At 58.1% G+C, this 18641-nt stretch overlaps 1 protein-coding gene across 1 annotated transcript; it reads left to right on the plus strand.

Annotated features, from left to right (window-relative positions):
- Nucleotides 1-496: 496 nt before the first annotated feature.
- On the plus strand, nucleotides 497-17496 carry LOC141736638 (scavenger receptor cysteine-rich type 1 protein M130-like). The gene is made up of 11 exons (XM_074571184.1): nucleotides 497-530; nucleotides 733-783; nucleotides 911-918; nucleotides 1182-1209; nucleotides 1501-1560; nucleotides 13053-13367; nucleotides 15327-15641; nucleotides 16101-16193; nucleotides 16280-16594; nucleotides 16952-17266; nucleotides 17369-17496. The coding sequence occupies exons 1-11, from the start codon at nucleotides 497-499 to the stop codon at nucleotides 17464-17466; spliced, it is 1632 nt and encodes a 543-aa protein (XP_074427285.1). The 3' UTR covers nucleotides 17467-17496.
- The last annotated feature ends 1145 nt before the right edge of the window (nucleotides 17497-18641 follow it).

Below are 18641 nucleotides of genomic sequence, written 5' to 3' on the forward strand. Positions count from 1 at the left end.
ATGGGGAGGAGTCGCCCAGAGACTGGGGGGGCTGTCACCCTTGGGGGGGCACCCAGAAACTGGAGGGGGACGCCAGAGATGGGGAGGGGGTACCCAGAGACTCGGGGGGGCACACAGAGATGGGGGGGAGGCACCCAGATATTCGGGGGGGCGCAGCCAGAAAGTGGGGGGGCACCCTCGGATGGGGGGGAGACCCAGAACCGTGGCGGGACCCGGAAGCGGGTGCGGGATCACGCGGACATGGCGGGGGGGGACCGAGCGATGAGCGCGACCCGGTAGCGGGGGCCGCCCACGGGCGGGTGGGGGCCGGGGGGTCCCGGGAGAGTCTCAGCGGTGTCCCGTCCCCCCCCCAGGGTGTCCCCAGGGTGTCCCCGGGCCAACCGACCTGCGCGACCTCCCGCGGCGATCCCAGCTCCGCCATGCTGCCGCGCGTCACAGGGCAACGCCCACCGCGGCCGGAAACCGCTCCCACTTCCGGCGCAGGGGATGATGGGAGATGGAGTACGGGCCGGTGCGGACCAGTGATCCCAGTACGGGCCAGTGATCCCAGTATGGACCAGCATAGAGCGATCCCAGTGCGGTCCCAGAGCTCCCAGTATGACCCCCTGACTCCCTGCAGTGTTCCCAGTGCGGTCCCAGTGCTCCCAGTATGACTCCCTCACTCCCCCCAGTGCTCCCAGGGTGCTCCCAGTGCTCCCAGTTCGACGCCCTGACTCCCCCCAGTGCTCCCAGTGCGGTCCCAGTGCTCCAAGTATGACCCTCTGACTCCCCCCAGTGCTCCCAGTATGACTCCCTCACTCCCACCAGTGCTCCCAGTGCACTCCCAGTGCTCCCAGTATGACTCCCCGACTCCCCCAAGTGCTCCCAGTGCGGTCCAGTTCTCCCAGTATGACTCCCTCACTCCCCCCAGTACTCCCAGTGCGCTCCCATCACTCCCAGTATGACTCCCTCACTCCCCCCAGTGCTCCCAGTATGACTCCCTCACTCCCCCCAGTGCTCCCAGGATGACTCCCTCACTCCCCCCAGTGCTCCCAGTGCAGTCCCAGTGCTCCCAGTATGACTACCTTGTTCCTCCCGGAGCTCCCAGTACAGTCCTAGTGCTCCCAGTATGACCCTCTGACTCCCCCCAGTGCTCACAGAGTGGTCCCAGTGCTCCCAGTATGACACCCTGACTTCCCCAGTGCTCCCAGGGTGCTCCCAGTGCTACCAGTAAGTCCCCCTGTATCCCCCCAGTGCTCCCAATGCGGTCCCAGTTCTCCCAGTGTGACTCCCTGACTCCCCCCAGTGCTCCCAGGGTACTCCCAGTCCTCCCAGTTCGACGCCCTGACTCCTCCAGTGCTCCCAGTGCTGACCCAGTCCTCCCAGTATGACCTCCTGACTCCCCCCAGTGCTCCCAGTGCTCCCGTTATGACCCCTTGACTCTCCCCAGTGCTCCCAGTGCTGTCCCAGTGCTCCCAGTGCGCTCCAGTTCTCCCAGTATGACTCCCTCACTCCCCCTAGTACTCCCAGTGCGCTCCCAGCATTCCCAGTATGAGTCGTTGACTCCCCCCAGTGCTCCCAGTATGACTCCCTCACTCTCCCCAGTGCTCCCAGGTCAACCCCCTCACTCCCCCCAGTGCTCCCAGGGTGCTCCCGGTGCTCCCAGTATGACTCCCTGGCTCCCCCCAGTGTTCCCAGTGCGGTCCCAGTGCTCCCAGTATGACTCCCTGACTCCCCAAAGTGCTCCCAGTTCTGTCCCAGTGCTCCCAGTATGACTCGCTGACTCCGCCCAGTGCTCCCAGTGCGGTCCCAGTGCTCCCAGTATGACTCCCTGACCCCCCCCCAGTTCTCCCAGTGCTGTCCCAGTGCTCCCAGTATGACCCCCTGACTCCCCCCAGTGCTCCCAGTGCTGTCCCAGTGCTTCCAGTATGACTCCCTCACTCCTCCCAGTGCTCCCAGTATCACTCTCTGGTTACTCCCAGTGCTCCCAGTATGGTCCCAGTGCTCACATGGTGTGTTTTAGCCTCAGACGACAACAAAGAACCACGTGCCGCTCGCTCGGGCCTTCCCAATACGGGAAGAATCGGAAGAGAAAAGGCAAGACTCTTGGGTTGAGACAAAGGCAGTTTCACAGAACAGCAAAGGGAACAAGAAAACAACAACAATCACACGGACAGAGGAATGTACAAACACGATTACGGAACCGCCGCTCCCCGCTGCTCCCCGACCGGACCCGGGACGCCCCAGCCCGCTCCAAGGGGAGATGTCCTGCCCCCTCCCCCGGCAGCTCAGGGTGGGCATGGCTCACATGGCATGGAATACCTGCGTCCTGGGGAGAAGTAACCCTGTCCCCGCCGCAACCAGGACATTAGCCACCCCTTATTCCAGACCATCTATGCCATGCCCACATCTTACAGGTTCCAATGAATTGCCACCACTTTCCCCTGTCATGTATATATACACGTATATATTCATGCAGATATAGTGCCCTTAGTCTATGGGCCATCCCTCCAACGTGTCCATTGAGTTCATTTCATCCATGGCTCTGGGCTCCATCTGTTAGAACAGTCTGTGTCCTGGAGAGAATTAACCCTATCCCTGCCGGAACCAGGACAGCAGCCCAGAAAGCCAATCATAGCCTGGGCTGCATCTACAGAAGCGTGGCCAGCAGGTGGAGGGAGGGGATTCCCCCTCTCTACTCCAATCTCATATGACTTCATCTGGAATACTGCGTCCAGTTCTAGGGGACCCAGCACAAGAAAGACATGGACCTGTTAGAGAGGGTCAAGGGAAGGATCACCAAAAATCATTGGAGAGCTGGAAGACCTCTCCAAGGAAGAAAAGCTGAGAGAGTTGAAGTTGTTGAGCCTGGAAACAAAAAAGCACCAAGGAGACCTTCTTGTGGCCTTTTAACCTATGAGGCAGGCTTATAAGAGAGAGAGAGAGAGAGATTTTAGCAGGGCCAGTAATGACAGGACAAGGGGCAATGGTTTTACACTGAAGGAGGGTAGATTTAGACTGGACATAGGGAGGAAAGTTTTCACAATGAGGGTGGTGAGACACTGGAAAAGGTTGCCCAGAGAAGTTGTGGATTCCCCATCATTGGCGGTTTTCAGGGTCAGGCAGGGCAGGGCTTTGAGCATCCTGATTGAGTCGCACATGTCCCTAAAAACCAGGGATTGGACTACATGACCTTTAAACGTCCCTTCAAACCCAAATTATTCTGGGACAATATGAGAGCAGATGTGGCCACACCAGTCCTGAGTCAAGGGGGACGATAACTGCCCTTGTCTGTGTGGCCACAGTCCTTCTAACACCACCCCATATGCAGCTGGCCTTAATGGTGCTGAGCCTTTACCAGAGGCTCATATGGCATCCCTCAAAATGCCCAGGCCCCTCTCCTCAGACTCACTCCTCACCTCGTCCTCTCCCACTTTGCCCCTTCTCCTTGAAAAACTTCAGGAGGTTTCTGTTGGCCACGTCCCCAGGTGTCTCAAGGTCCCTGTGCACTGAAGCTCCAGCACATCAGCATTTAAATTGCATGTGCGGATGGCTCATGCTGAGTGGTGGTTCCTCTAACAAGACAACTTGAGTAGCTGTAGGACAGCAGAGGTAAGAAAAGGGGTTACTAGTGTCATGGACGTCATGAGGAAGGGGGAAAGTGCCACTGGCACCATCTCAGAAACACCAAGGGAATGGCTAACAAGGAAACGGTGAAAAAGAGTTGGCTCTTTGTATGGGAGGGGATGAGGATGATCCAAGAGAAGAACTTGAGAGTGGAAAAAGAGTGGAAAAGGGCATGAAAGGAAAAGAGGAACACCAAATTGCTTGGTTGGAAGGGACCTTTCAGATCACCTAGTCCAACCATCAACCTACCTCTGACAAAAGCCATCACTAAACCATAGCTCTAAGCACTATGTCTGCCCGTCTTTGAAATACCTCCAGGGATGGTGCCTCAAAAACTTCCTGGGCAGCCTGTTCCAATGCTTAATAACCCCCTCAGTGTAAAAAGGTTTCCTAATATCCTGCCTAAACCTCCCCTGGCACAACTTGAGGCCGTTTCCTCTGGTCCTATCGCCACTTACTTGGGAGAAAAGACCGATCCCTACCTCTCTACAACCTCCTTTCTGGGAGTTGTAGAGTGAGAAGGTCTCCCCTCAGCCTCCTTTTCTCCAGGCTAAACAATCCCAGCTGTCTCAACTGCTCCACATAATGTTTATTCTCCAGATCCCTCACCAGCTCCGTTGCCCTTCTCTGGACCTGCTCCAGCACCTCAATGTCTGTTTTGTGGTGAGGGGCCCAAAACTGGACACAGTACTCCAGGTGTGGCCTCACCAGTGCCGAGTACAGGGGGACAATCACTTCCCTACTCCTGCTCACCACACAGTTCCTGATACAGGCCAGGATGCTGGTGGCCTCCTTGGCCACCTGGGCACACTGCTGGCTCATATTCAGCCGGCTGTCCACCAATACCCCCAGGTCCTTTCCTGCAGGGCAGCTCTCCAGCCACTCCTCCCCAGGCTTGTAACGCTGCATGGGCTTGGTGTGACCCAAGTGCAGGACCTGGCACGTGGCCTTGTTGAACCTCATACCACTGGCCTTGGACCATCAATCTAGACTCACCAGATCCCTCTACAATGCCTTTCTACCCTCCATCAGGTCGACACTCCCACCCAACTTGGTGTCATCTGCAAACTTACTGAGGGTGCACATCGATCCCCTCATCCAGATCATTGATAAAGATCTTAAAGTGAACTGGCCCCAATACCGAGCGCTGGGGAACAAGCATCAGGGTGACCATCTGCACACAAACATTAACAGCTGACCAAATGGAGCTTGAGTCCAGGGGCAGCTGGAAAAACGCTGGGATTTGGCCAACAGAAACGTCTTGAAGTCTTTCAAGGAGAAGTGTCCAGTCCTGCATCCCGGGGAAGAATAACCCCAATGCAGCAGGACAGGCTGGGACCTGATGTGCTGAGCAGTGACCCTGCGGAGACGGGGCTGGGCACCCTGAGGGACGCCTCATGAGCCAGTGGTGCACGCTCACTATGAACAAGGCCGGCTGCCTACGGGGCTGCAGGAGGAGGAGCGTGTGCCCCCCAGGCAACTTGAGTCACCTTCCCCTTTGACTCAGCAGTGCTGTGGCCCAACGCACACAGCTGCGTCCCAGTGTGCGGCTCCCCATTTTGGAGAAGTGGAGAGGACCTGGAGAGTGTCCAGAGGAGGTCTGCCAAGATGGGCTTTAGGGCCCAGTGCACATGTGCTTGGTGGAGAGGCTGAGGGACCTGGGCTTCTCTGGCCCAGTGGCAGGGAGGCTCTGGGCACTATTGGAATAGCCTGAACCTGGTTGAAGGGTTGTTTCAGAGACAATGGAGATTTCCTTTGGTGGGAAACAGCAGGAGAAAGAAATAATGCAACAAAGGGCAGCTTGGGAGGTGGAGACTGGACACCAGGAGAAAGAAATGCCACTGCAAGGGCAGTGCTGTGCTGCAACAGATCACCCAGAGGGAGTCGGGATCAGCCCAAGGCGTTGTGTTTCAGGAACAGCCAAGGACGATGGAGAGAGATGAGTAAAGGCAGTGAGATGCTGAGGGGAGAGCAAGATGGGGAAGCAGGGGGGATGTCTGCAGCCTGCAGGGGAAGAGGAGCAGATGTGGGACACCATAGCACAGCCAGGGGTGGAGACGATCAAGGGAGTTGGCAAGGCTGAAAGCCCCCAACACTGCTTATGTCTTTCTCCTCTTGTCTGTGGCTGTTGTCTGTGCCACCAAGGCTACCAGAAGACACCTTATCCTTACAGCACTAGGGCCTTAGCGCCTCCTCTTCCCCACCCGGGAGCCGTCATTCTGTCTTTCTGCCCTTGGCATTGCACGTCCTCCCATCACAATGCCCCAGGAAGAGCCCTGAGCTGTGCTTGTGGGGCAGGATCTCCCTTCCCAGGGGCTGGAGGCCAGGGCTTGGCCCTTTGCCTTCCTCTCACACATTCAGCATTAGCCAGCATCAGAGACACCTCTCCATTGCCTTTGCCTACCTGCCCTCACTGCCTCCAGTTTTACAACGAGTGAGCCCCCAGGAGCCTTTGGCACTAATGGCCCTCAGTGGGACCCATTAACGCTCCAAGAAATTTTGGAGTTTGCATCTGACGTTGACGTCTGGAGAGGTTTCATCAGCTTCCCCTGTGTCTGAGCTTCATGGGCTCAGCACCAAAACCACCAGAGAGGTCAATAAAATGCCTTGGGCTGGTCCTGCTCAGTATAGAAATGGGGGTTGGCCGGGCAGCAGGAATCCGTGTTCGCTGCTCGGGATGGGCATCGGGTGGTAAGCAATTGTACTGCATCACTCCTGGCTTCCTATATTCTTTTACAATGATTGTTAGTTTCTTTCCCGTTACTGGTCTATCAAACTGTCTGTATCCCAACACATGAGACTTTATTCCTTTTTCTCCCTCTTCTCCCTATCCCTCTGCAGGGGTCGGGGGGCAGTGAGTGAAGAGCTGCGTGGTCTTTCCCCCCCAACAAGGCTCAGAGGTGAGCTGGCTCTGCTCATGTCACTGCAGTTTGAGGACAACCAGGAGTTTCCTTGAGGTTTTCCTGCAGGAATATGCTGAGCAGCTCCTCTGCGTTACAAGTGGATTACAGATGAGGTAACTAGTGAATGGCAGAAGCTGTAACCCCTTTCCCCAATCCCCACTGCTGTGCAGCAGGGATGACTCCTTGGGAGCCCACAAGCAGAGCTCTGCTCCTCACGGCACACTTGGCCAGCAACAATGAGAGCTCCAACAAGGGCAATGCAGAAAGCTCCCGCAAAAAAGGACACAGGCAAAGTGTGTTTTTTGGGCTTGGGTTTGGAAGGGCAGGCAATGGGAATAGATTTGCTCAGAGCTGTCCTGACTTGTGAGTGTGCTTTCCTCCTTTGTCAGTACCTCGGGAACAAAGGGATGCGATGTCCAACGGCAGCTCCATCACCCACTTCCTCCTCCTGGCATTCGCAGACACGCGGGAGCTGCAGCTCTTGCACTTCTGCCTCTTCCTGGGCATCTACCTGGCTGCCCTCCTGGGCAATGGCCTCATCATCACTGCCGTAGCCTGTGACCACCGCCTCCACACCCCCATGTACTTCTTCCTCCTCAGCCTCTCCCTCCTCGACCTGGGCTGCATCTCCACCACTCTGCCCAAAGCCATGGCCAACTCCCTCTGGGACACCAGGGCCATCTCCTTCTCGGGATGTGCTGCCCAGGACTTCTTCTTTGCCTTCTTTATCTCAGCAGAGTTTTATCTTCTGACAGTCATGGCCTACGACTGCTACGTTGCCATCTGCAAACCCCTGCACTATGGGTCCCTCCTGGGCAGCAGAGCTTGTGTCCACATGGCAGCAGCTGCCTGGGGCAGTGGCTTTCTCACTGCTCTGCTGCACACTGCCAATACATTTTCAATACCTCTCTGCCAAGGCAATGGCCTAGACCAGTTCTTCTGTGAAATCCCCCAGATCCTCAAGCTCTCCTGCTCACAATCAGACTACCTCAGAGAAGTCTGTCTTCTTTCTTTTAGTATCTTTTTTTCTTTTGTGTGTTTTGTTTTCATTGTGGTGTCCTATGTGTTGATCTTCAGGGCTGTGATGAGGGTCCCCTCACAGCAGGGAAGACAGAAAGCCTTTTCCACGTGCCTCCCTCACCTGGCCGTGGTCTCACAGTTTCTCAGCACTGCCACGTTTGCCTACCTGAAGCCCACCTCCATCTCCTCCACAGATCTAGACTTAGTGGTGTCATTTCTGTACTCGGTGGTGCCTCCAGCAGTGAACCCCCTCATCTACAGCATGAGGAACCAGGAACTCAGGGATGCCCTGAGGAAACTATTGCAATATACTGCAATATTCACAGAAACCAGCAGGACAACCTTTTGTTCATAACCTTTTTACAGTCTTCCTTTGTTTCCTTCTTTCTTCCTTCCTTCCTTCTTTTCTTATTTCTTTCTTTCCTTCTTTTCTTTTTTCTCTTTCTTTCCTTCTTTCTTTCTTTCTTTCTTTTTCCCTTCTTTCTGTATTTTCTCTTTCTTTCTTTCTTTGTTTCTTTCTTTCCTCCTTCCTTCCTTCCTTCCTTCCTTCCTTCCTTCCTTCCTTCCTTCCTTCCTTCCTTTCTTTCTCTTTCTTCTTTTTTCCTTCCTATATTCCTTGCTTTCTCTTCTCTCTTTCTCTCTTTCACTGTTTCTCTTTTTTCTCTCTTCCTCTTATTTTAGACTTTTGATAATAGTATTCCTAAGCTCTCTTTTTGAGCATCCCAATGATGTACATGAAAAGCAGACTCCCTCTATACTTCAAACAAAATAAAGGCGGCAGCAGAAAATCAAGCAGTGAATGAATGCTTTATTTTGCTTTGCTTACACACACAGCTTTGGCTTTGCCTGGGCTGAGCTGGGAAGTGCTCGGGGGAGGAAAACACCAGTGCAGAGCTCAGCTGTGTGAGTGCGAAGGCTGGGTGCCCACAGCAGTGTTCTCACACAGCCAGGCCTTCTGGAGAGACAGGAAGGACCAGCAGAGCAGGACCTGCTCTGTGCCACGGTCCCTGGACACCCCGGGGAACCTGCCCCAGGGTAATCGTCACCAACCAGCCCCTCACAGCTGCAGCAGCAGCCACTCACCTCAGCTCAGAGAGCTGGTCTGTCCCTCCATGGAGGGACACAAAATGACTGCATCAGAAGTTTGTTCTTGCATTACAGACTTATGAATGCACATTTCATGTGTGCGATGAGAGGAATTTGAGGGAGCACAAGTGCCAGCAGCTACTCCTAGGAGTGTCCTGTTGTGGGAAACTCAACTTATTGAGATCCCTTCATGTTTTGAGTAAAATTCCTTTGGTAACCACCACTGGCATGTGCTCCCTTGGGTGTAGGTCATAGAGACATCGCATCATAGAATCACAAAATGGTTCAGGGCTGCAAGCACACATTGCCAGCTCATGTTCAGTTACTCCAGCCCCAGCATCCTCATGCCCTTCTCTGCAGGGCTGCCCTCAATCCCTTCGTCAACACACTCCATGAGTCTCCTGCACTGCTTACAGCTTCATGGGATGCTCTTCCAGCAGCTGCCAGGGTGACTGGAGTCCCCCAGTAGATCTCAGCCTCTGAGTGTGGTGCTTCCTGGAGGTGAAGTAAGAACGCTTCGTCAAAAGGCTCCTCTTGCTCGGGTGGCCTGTAGCAAACCCCAGCCGTGAGGATTCCAGCTGCACAAGGGTGCTCAGCTCCTCCTCTTTGTTCCCCAGGCTGCGTGCGTTGGTACAGAGGCACTTCAGCTGGGCCACTGACCATGACAACTTCTTTAGAGGAACACAGCCCCTGGGATTGGCTGCCTGCCTCCTTTGGCCCAGAAGTGCTTGGATATAAAACTACAAGATTGGTAGGCAATATATACACCTAGAGGAATATATCTATGAAAGGAAGTGTATAATTCTATTAATAAATTTATTTATTCATTTATAAATAGATACACTACTTTATATATATATCTAGATATGTATATACATTTTGATCTAGGTCAACATTCATACAGCTATAGAAATTAAATTAATAATTCTGAATTGAAAATTTTGAATATTTGTAAATTTGAATTGTCATTTTGAATTGAATAAATCCTTCTTCAATAAGATTTAGTGTAGTGAAGAATTAGAGTTTAAATGTGAACGGAAGCAGAAGGAAAAGGCCGGGTGGGGGTCCCCCACTTTACCAGGCTGCAGAACAAGCCCTGACAGGGTGGGCTGGGGGGAATTCAAGAGGGCGGAGGGGTGCCCGAAAGGTGGTGGGGCACGGGCATGCTGGAACATGCCCAGGGGCTACGGCCCCCTTCTAGGAGGGGGGAGCAAGTGACGGAGAGGGGGGTCAGTACTGGCTTGGGTCCCCCCAAAAGACGAGCAGGCAGCAAATAGGTTGGTATGTGCTTGTGAGGAGCTGCTGCCTGAGTAGCCAACAGGCCAAGAGGAGGCTTCTGGTCTGTGCAGGAGCTTGTGAGGAGTCGTATCTCAGAGGTGAGCAGACAGCAAGCAGGGGGAGATGTGGGGGTCAGGTCTCTGGTGCCTGAGTAGCTGATAGAGCAGGAGCAAGGCCAGGGCTCCTGTAGGGGCTGGTGAGGTCCCTGGTGCTGGTGTAGCTGATAGGAGACACGTGGCTCGGGCTTGTCCTTGTGATGTCACTCTTGGCTGAGTAGCTGATAAGGCAGGCCCAGGTGCACAGCTCGTGTAGGTGCCTGGAGGTCACTGGTGCCTGCGCAGACGAGAGGCCAGGAGCTGTCACCTGGCTTGTGGATGTCTCTGCAATGTCACTGGTGCCTGAGGAGCCCAGGAGAAACATGTCTTGTGTTGGGTGTTTTGAGGTCCCAGGTGCCTGAGAAGCTGGTAGGGCAGGACTAAGCCCCCATCTTGTGTAGGTGTTTGCAAGGTCACCTGTGACCGCTGAGCTGATAGGCCAGGAAGAGGCCCATGGGTTGTGTAGGAGCTGGTGAAGTCACTGCTGCCCGCGTACCTGGTAGGGCAGGAGCAGGAACATGGGTGGTGTAGGGTGTTGTGGTGTCACGGGTGCCCGAGTAGATGACAGGTTGGGAGCCAAGCAGTAGTTTATGTAGATGTCTGTGAGGTCATTGGTGTCTGAATACCTGATAGGCCAGGAGCAGGAACGTGGCTTGTGAATGTCGCTCTTGTGATTTCACCGCTGCCTGTGTAGCTTTTGGGCAAGGAGCAGGCATATGGCTTGTGTGGCCGCTTCTGATGCCATTAAAATAATACTTGGACCCCACTCCAATATGGCTTTTTGGAAGAATCATCGTCATCAGAAGCCTGTACACAACACACACACACGTGTGACAGCGGGACTCCTGAGCACGCAGCAGCAGCAGCAGGAGGGTGTGAGGTCATGGTCACTGTAACCCCTGAGCACACGGTGGTGGCAGCAGGAGGGACGTGAGGTCACTGTCGGTACCACTCATGAGCACACGTCAGCAGAAGTAGGAGAGTGTGAGGTCACCGTCAGTATAACCGACAAACACACAGCTTTGGCAGTAGGAAGGGTGTGAGGTCACATCACCGATGTCACCCCGTGCCCGTCGGGCTCGGTGCAGAGCGGCCGTGTGCATGACAGGGGCATGACGGGGGCTGGGAGCTGCCCGTCCCCGTGTCTGCGAGGCCGAAGGAGCAGCCCCTGCGGCCCTGGCTGGAGCAGTCGGGGTGCGGGTGGCTCAGGGGCACCCCAGGGATGTGCCTGGGCACGGCGCCAGGAGGAAACCACAGACTTCCTGCCCGGGTGCTGCGGGGGGAGCGGGGGGAGCGCGGCGAGGCCACGTGGGCTGTGGTTTGTGCACCTGCAGGCTCCAGCTCCCGCTCCGCCCGCGGGGAATAACGGCCCCTGGGTGACACACTGAGAGTCAGGGACACGTCTGAGCCTCTGGGCTTCCCGTCTGCTGCCAGGGCAGGGACATGATCCAGCTCCGGCTCCTGCGAGGGACTCACTGTGGGGGTCTGCAGGGAGGGACGGACAAGCCAACACTCCTGGGACGGAGCCCTTGCCCTGGATGAAGACCTCTCCCAGCTGCTGCTCCCAGCACAGTGAGGTCAGTAGCAGGGGCAGGGGCTGTTTCCTCCCCATCCTGACACAGACCCTGGTGCAGTCCCCGCTCCATGGTCACCGCAGCTTGGGGGCAGCTGGACACTTGCCTCATGGCTTCTTGGATGAGCCCAGCGCAGGAGATGCTCAGTGCTTCCAGGCCCACAGCAGGGTGCAAGGGGTGACTAACCAAATTCCCCTGCACACCCACCTTGTCCCATGATGATCCGCCACCACAGCGACCATGACACCGGCAGCGGGACATATATGTCCCTCATATATGGTCATGAACGGCGCTGGAGAAGTTCATTGGCGGGCTGGGCTGTGTCGGAGGGGAGATAGATCCCGATAACGTCTAAAAAGGTGCTGCTGCTTCGATTGGCTCCTTCCGCAGCTGGGTCGGCATCTGCAGAGATATATCACCCTCCCATCATCGACGTCCCCCTGAGTCCCCAGGAGCTGTGACAGGGAGTGGGGAAGAGCAGGGCTGTGCCAGCAGGGCAGGAGGCTCAGGATGGGAATGGAGGGACTCCTGTCCCCTCGGGTGCTGTGGCTGCTCCTCTGGGTGCAGCTCTGCAGAGGTAAGTGCCGGCTCCCTTTTCCCACAGCCCAGGGCCATCGGGTACCAGTGGGGTCATCAAGAGCCCTTTGGGAAGAGGGTTTCTTTCCAAGTGCCGCTGAGATGAGGGTCAGGAGGAGCTCAAGTCCATGGACCCTGTGCCTTTGCCTGTGTCCACCTGGCTGGGAGAGGGTGTCTCCACTTCCAGAGCTCCAGTATTTCGGGCAGCCTGTGCCTGGCTGCATTTAAAGACAACCCATCCTGGGGTACCCTTTTGGGATGACTTATTCCCCAGTACTGTGCCCCTGAGGCTGGCTGTGGCTACAGGGTCCAGGGGAGCCCTGACACTAGGAAGGCAGTTTGTGCCCCACAGAGAGAGGGGGACTGGACTGTCTGCACCCACAGGTGGTAGAGAAGTTCCCTTCTCAGGGGCCCCCACCAAGCACAGGGGCTGGGCTGCCACCAGGGGCCAGGAGGGGACATGAGTTGGGGGGATCCTTGGGATCATGTTAGTGTTCATGAGGACACAGAAAGGCCTGGGCGGGTGTGAGCTTGGGTGGTGCCAGGGCAGGTGGTCGGCAGGGGAAGGTGTGGGGCTGGGGGCATGGGGCTGTTATGGGGGTGTTGGGCTGGGGAGGAGCGGGTTCCCTGTGCAGGACCTGGGGTCACAATGAGTGAGTGGTCATGGGAGGGGGCCATGGGAGTGGGAGGAGGTTCCCAGGGCTGTGTTATGGTGAATAGCCCATCCCAGAAGGGCTGGAGTACTGCACCCCTAGCCTTCACAGGCTGTGGGGAGAGCAGGGACCCCCACACTGGCCAAGGGACAGCTCGGAGGGGTGAGGACTCCCACCCTCCCACCTGGGCAGGGGGGGCCTTCTAGACCTGCACTCTGGGACTCGGTGCTCTCCTGACCAGTCCCATCTTGATGGTTGAAGGGGCTGCGGAGGTGAGACTGGAGAATGGCGGCGGACGCTGTGCTGGGAGAGTGGAGGTGAAACACCAGGGCCAGTGGGGGACTGTGTGTGGCTACAACTGGGACATGGACGATGCTGCAGTGGTTTGTAAGCAGCTGCGCTGTGGGTCTGCTGTTAAAGCTCATGCTGAAGCACACTTTGGGCCAGGATCTGGCCCCATTTGGATGGCTGACGTTGAGTGTCATGGCAACGAGTCAGCCCTGTCTGATTGCACAGACACAGAAGAGATTCGACAATACTGTGATCACAGTTGGGATGCTGGAGTGACGTGTTCAGGTACGGTGCCAGCCTGTTCCCCACCTTTGTGACCAGGACGGGGGAAGGGACCTGGCTGTGCCCGCAAGGAAACAAGGAGTTACTGGAGAAGGGCCTGGTGTGGCTGGTCACGCTGCTGAGCTGGGACTGTCATTGCTGGTTTCCCCGGTCCCTGAGGAAAAGCCAGTGGGAACCCGCCACTGCCAGACCCTTGATGTGTCTCAGCCCACCCTCCATTGGCGCCTGGGGCTGGAGATGAATTCCCACCCGGCCTCGCAGACTCTGTTGGTTCCCAACTGTCTCCTCCCATTCAGCCAGGACCTGTCTGGTAGCACCGAGGACATGTTGCCCTCATGCAAGAGGAACTTAGAGCAGCTCACGTGGCCACCCACAACCCTGGGCCCAAGGAGGTCAGGGACTTTTGGGTTGTCTCCCCTGGCAGACATGAGTCCCCCAAAGCAGAGGGGCTGCTCAGAGGGCAGGGGCCCTGGGCTTGGGCAGAAGAGCTGGGTGGCTCATGGCCACCTCATTCCCCTTCCAGAGCCACCCCATGAGAGTGAGCCCACCGGGAAACACCCCTGTGCAGGCAGCGCTGACCTGCTGCCCAGCCTCTCCTGCCTACCCCAGACCCTGCCTGCCCTGTGCCAAGGGCACTTGCCAGCACTTTCTGACTCTCCTTGCCCTGGGAGCTCGTGTCAGCCCAGGGCTGCTCCTCTGCCTCCTCTCCTGTCCTGTACCCAGGTGGGGGCCAGGGATGTGCACCCCTGGCAGTGTTCTCTGGCCCTGGCTGAGGACCCTCCCCAGGCAGGTGCTGGAGCTGGGGGCTGGTGGAGACAGCGACTGGAGGTACAGCTGCACCACATCTGCTCCCTCTGACATGTCCCATCTAATAGCAGTGCCTCAATGGGCTCCATTTCTGGTGGCTCCAAGGGGTTCCTCAGCCTGGCTCTCAGCTTGGTGGGGCAGAGCAGGCTGCAGCAGCCAGCAGAACCTCAGCCCATCTCCTTGGGCTCAAGTGCTCTGGGCGCTGCAGTGCCTGGGGCCAGTGCCAGGTAGCCCAGGGTCTCCAGGAGGGCAGCAGTTTTTCTAAGCACTTCCTGTGGCTGTGGGTTTGGGAGAAAAGCCAGCCCACGAGTGCTGTGATGATGTTGGGGGAGCAGCAGGGGGTCCCTGGTGTGTTTGTGCCATCAACACCCACTGGGAGCTTCTGGGAGGGTCGTGGGGCTCTTTGCCTGTGGCCATCTTAGAGATGAGGTGGGACATGGGTATGTAACTGCCAGAGGGCTGTGGGAACTCACAGGGTTCTTTGGTTACTCCAGGATTTGTCCGGCTGGTTGGAGGGGACAACCCCTGCTCAGGACGAGTGGAGATTCATGACGGGAGCCAGCGGAAAACTGTCTGTGACTCCGACTTTGGTCCCAAAGCTGCCGACGTGGTCTGCAGAGAGTTGCAGTGTGGCACAGCCCTGTCTGTCCCGGGGGCAGCTCACTTTGGAGAAGGGGCTGGTCCCATGTTGGACAGAGAGCTGCAGTGTGTGGGGAATGAATCCCTTCTCAGCTCCTGCCCCACGGGGTCCGCCAGGGAGCAGCCCTGCACCCACGCGAATGCTGCCGGTGTCACCTGCACACGTAAGGACTCAGGGCAGGGTGTTACCACCGGGGGTGTGCCGATGATGGGGGAGCAGGGACGGGACTGTGCTGTGCTGGGTGTGAGGACAGAAGGGGTGATCACAGAACCATAGGATGGTTTGGGTTGGAAGGGACCTTTCAATGTCATCTAGTCCAACTTGCCTGCAACCAGCAGGGACCTCTTCAACTAGATCAGGTTGCTCAGAGCCCCGTTAAACCTGACCTTGAATGTTTGTCTGCAGCCCTAAAATGGTGCAGAAGGAGGAGAAAGGCAGGGTGTCCATTTGGCCTCTACTCCACCACCCAAGGGAGAAAAGCACAAGTCTGCCCTGTCTCATCCTTCTCTGTCCAGAGTTCACAGGGTTCAGGCTGGTGAACGGCAGCACGGCGTGTGAGGGGAGGGTGGAGGTCCATGTGCAGGGGACCTGGGGCACCCTCTGTGCCTCCCGCTGGGACCTCTTGGACGCCCACGTTCTCTGCCGTCACCTCAACTGCGGGTTTGCTGAGTCCATTCCTAAAGGAGGGCATTTTGGGAGAGGAAGCGGCCCTGTCTGGAGAGACTCCTTCCACTGTGACGGGACTGAAGCCCACCTGGGAGAGTGCCCAGTGACTGCCCTGGGGGCCTCGCCGTGCTCCCATGAGAACGACACTGCTGTCATATGCTCAGGTGAGTGCAGGAAAACACTCGGTTACTCTGTTTTCCTCTTAAATGCTCCCAAAGCAGGGGACCCTGTGGCAGTGCAAGGCTCTGGCTCAAAGGTCCCCACAGAGGGCTGGCGGCAGGCAGGCGAGCTCAAGGCCCTCCTGCAAGGGTGCCAGAGCCTGGAGACGTGCTGCAGGCTGCCGGGCTCCCCGATGCCGCCAAGGGCTGGGGCATGGCTGCTCTCCCCAGGCCCAGCTCGCTTCGCATCCCTGCGGCTGGTGGGTGGAGGAAGCCCGTGCGACGGGCGAGTGGAGATCTTCCAGCACGGGACGTGGGGCAGAGTCCTGGATGAGCAGTGGGACATGCAGGAGGCCAGCGTGGTGTGCCGGCAGCTGCAGTGCGGAGAGGCAGAGGCAGCCTACAACCCCCCGAAGGCTCAGAGAGGGACGGGTCCCATGGGGCTGCGCGGGGTGCGGTGTGCAGGGCACGAGGCCAACCTGACCTTCTGCAACACCTCCCTGCCTGAGAGTGCGCTGGAAGCAGGGATTGCTGAGGACGTGGGGGTCATTTGCTGGGGTGAGTGGCGCTGCACGGCCCCCCCAGGCTCTGGGCTGGGTGGGCAGCCGGCCCTTGACGGCAGCCGGGGTTTCCTCCTGCTACAGGGAGTCGTCAGGTGCGGCTGGTGAATGGGCCTGGGCGCTGCGCTGGGAGAGTGGAGATCTACTACCAGGGCAGCTGGGGGAGTGTCTGCGATGACGGCTGGGACCTGTCTGATGCTGCCGTCGTTTGCCACCAGCTGGGCTGCGGAGGGGCGCTGGAGGCGGTTGGCTCCGCTCGCTTCGGGGAAGGCTCCGCTCAGATCTGGCTGGAGAGTGTGAACTGCTCCGGGGCCGAAGCTGCTCTCTGGGACTGCCCGTCAGGGTCCTGGGGGCAGCATGACTGCGGGCACAAAGAGGACGCAGGAGTCGTCTGCTCAGGTGTGTGCCAGGAGCTGTGGTGGGAGCCCAGTGCCCAGGCAGGCCGGGACGAGGGGAGAGCCGGCAACGGCCGAGGCTGTTCCTGGCCAGCTCTGAGCCCCTGACAAAGGCCACCGTGGGGATACCCATGCAGGGGTGCTCTCAGTCCCACCGGGGGTCCCTGGGGAGCTCTGCTGTCCCTGACGGTCAGCAGGGAGGGCAGGGGTGTCTGTCCATCAGGGACATTTCTCTGTCCGTGGGTGCAAGGGGGACTTGCTGGACGTGCCTTTGCCTGTCTGAGGGCCTGGCGGGTGCAGGGGTGTCCCTGCTCCCCCAGCCCCAGCCCAGCCTGTTCCCCCTCGCTGCCTTTCCTCCCAGAGTTCATGGCCCTGAGGCTGGAGAACGGCACCAACTGCTCCGGGCGCCTGCAGGTTTTCTACAATGGGACGTGGGGGAGCGTTTGCTCCAACTCCATGACTCCTGAAACTGTGTCGCTGGCATGCAAGGAGCTGGGCTGCGGGGACAGAGGGTCCCTGGAAACACAACGGCCCTACGGCAGGCTGTCTGGCACGGCCTGGCTGGATCGTGTGGAGTGTGGGGAGAGAAACAGCTCCTTCTGGCAGTGTCCCTCCGCTCCCTGGCACCCGCAGTCATGCGACGACCTGCGAGAGGAGACCCACATCACCTGCAAGGGTAATTCTGAGCTAGCCAGGCACCAGCATCCCCTGCGTTCCTGCTCCTGGCTGGGCATCGTCAAATTCCTGGGCCTGCAGGGGCCTTTCGTTTCCAAGGCAGACGCTGCTGCTGCTGGTACCAAAAATGGGACTTCCTCTCCCGGAGCCCCACACATTCACCAGCGGTTGCCAGCCGGGCTCCCAGCTTCGCCTGGTTGAGGCAGAGGTTTCTCGAGGCAAGGTCCCAGAAGGGAACAGCCAGGGCTCTGAGGAGTGTCCCTTCCATGACACCCTCCTGCTGCTCTGTGACCCAGGGTCCCTTGGGGGCTGAGCAGTCAGAGTCCCCCACATTGCCGAGTGTGCGTCCCCCGAAGGACCGGGGTTCAGCTGCTGCCATGGGTGGGTGGCATGAGCTGAGCTGAGCCCCGCTCTCTGCTGCACGGCCCCCTGCAGCAGCCCCTTCACCACAGTGTTTCCCTCTGCAGGGAGTCAGCCAGAAACGCCCCTGGCCCCAATGGCTGCGTGCTCCAGCACCCCGGGCTGCACAGGTAGCTGCTCCTCTGCATGCCCCTCTCGCCTGGCAGGGCTCTGCCTGCTGTCCCGCGGCCCTGGGAGCTCTCTGCCTTCTCCAGACAGGGAGAAGATTCGTGCCGTGGGAGGGGAGAAGGGGTGCTCCAGCCGAGTGGAGGTGTGGCACCGCGGCTCCTGGGGGACGGTGTGTGACGACTCTTGGGACATGCGGGATGCCGAGGTGGCATGCAGGCAGCTGGGCTGTGGCCCTGCGGTGTCTGCCCTGGCCGAGGCTGCATTTGGGGAGGGGAGCGGCCCCATCTGGCTGGAGCAGGTGGAGTGCCGGGGGACAGAGCCATCTCTGCAGGACTGCTGGGCCCGGCCTGGGGACAGCGGTGCCTGCCGCCATAAGGAGGATGCGGCCGTGAACTGCTCAGGTGAGCGGCAGGGCTGGGACACCTCACAGGGAGCCCTTTTCCCCATTGGCTGCCATCATGGCTCCAGAGCTCCTGAGAGCAAGGCCATCCCTGCAGAGCAGGAGAGCCTTTTGCCGAGTGGGCAGCAGCTTCTGTGGGGCTGGGTGTCCTCCAGCTTCTGCCCGCAGGGCCCTGCAGCCCCCAGGGGCATCTCCCGGGCTGCCTGCTCTGTCCCTGCTCTGGGCCCTGCGCTCCTTCCTGGCCATGCTCATCAGTCGTGCAGGAGGGGCGATTTGGGTGGGATGTGGCAGGGATGTCTGCACATGCACACGTGCGCGCACACACACACACACACGGTGTGTCAGAGAGGAGGCTCCCTGGTACCTGCACCCCCACCCTCTCAGCCCAGCTCTCCTTCTCCTCCTCTGCAGATGCACCCAGGACGGCAGCACCAACCCCTCCAGCAGG

The sequence above is a fragment of the Larus michahellis genome (genome assembly GCF_964199755.1).
Source record: "Larus michahellis chromosome W unlocalized genomic scaffold, bLarMic1.1 SUPER_W_unloc_1, whole genome shotgun sequence".
NCBI classification, from domain to species: domain Eukaryota; kingdom Metazoa; phylum Chordata; class Aves; order Charadriiformes; family Laridae; genus Larus; species Larus michahellis.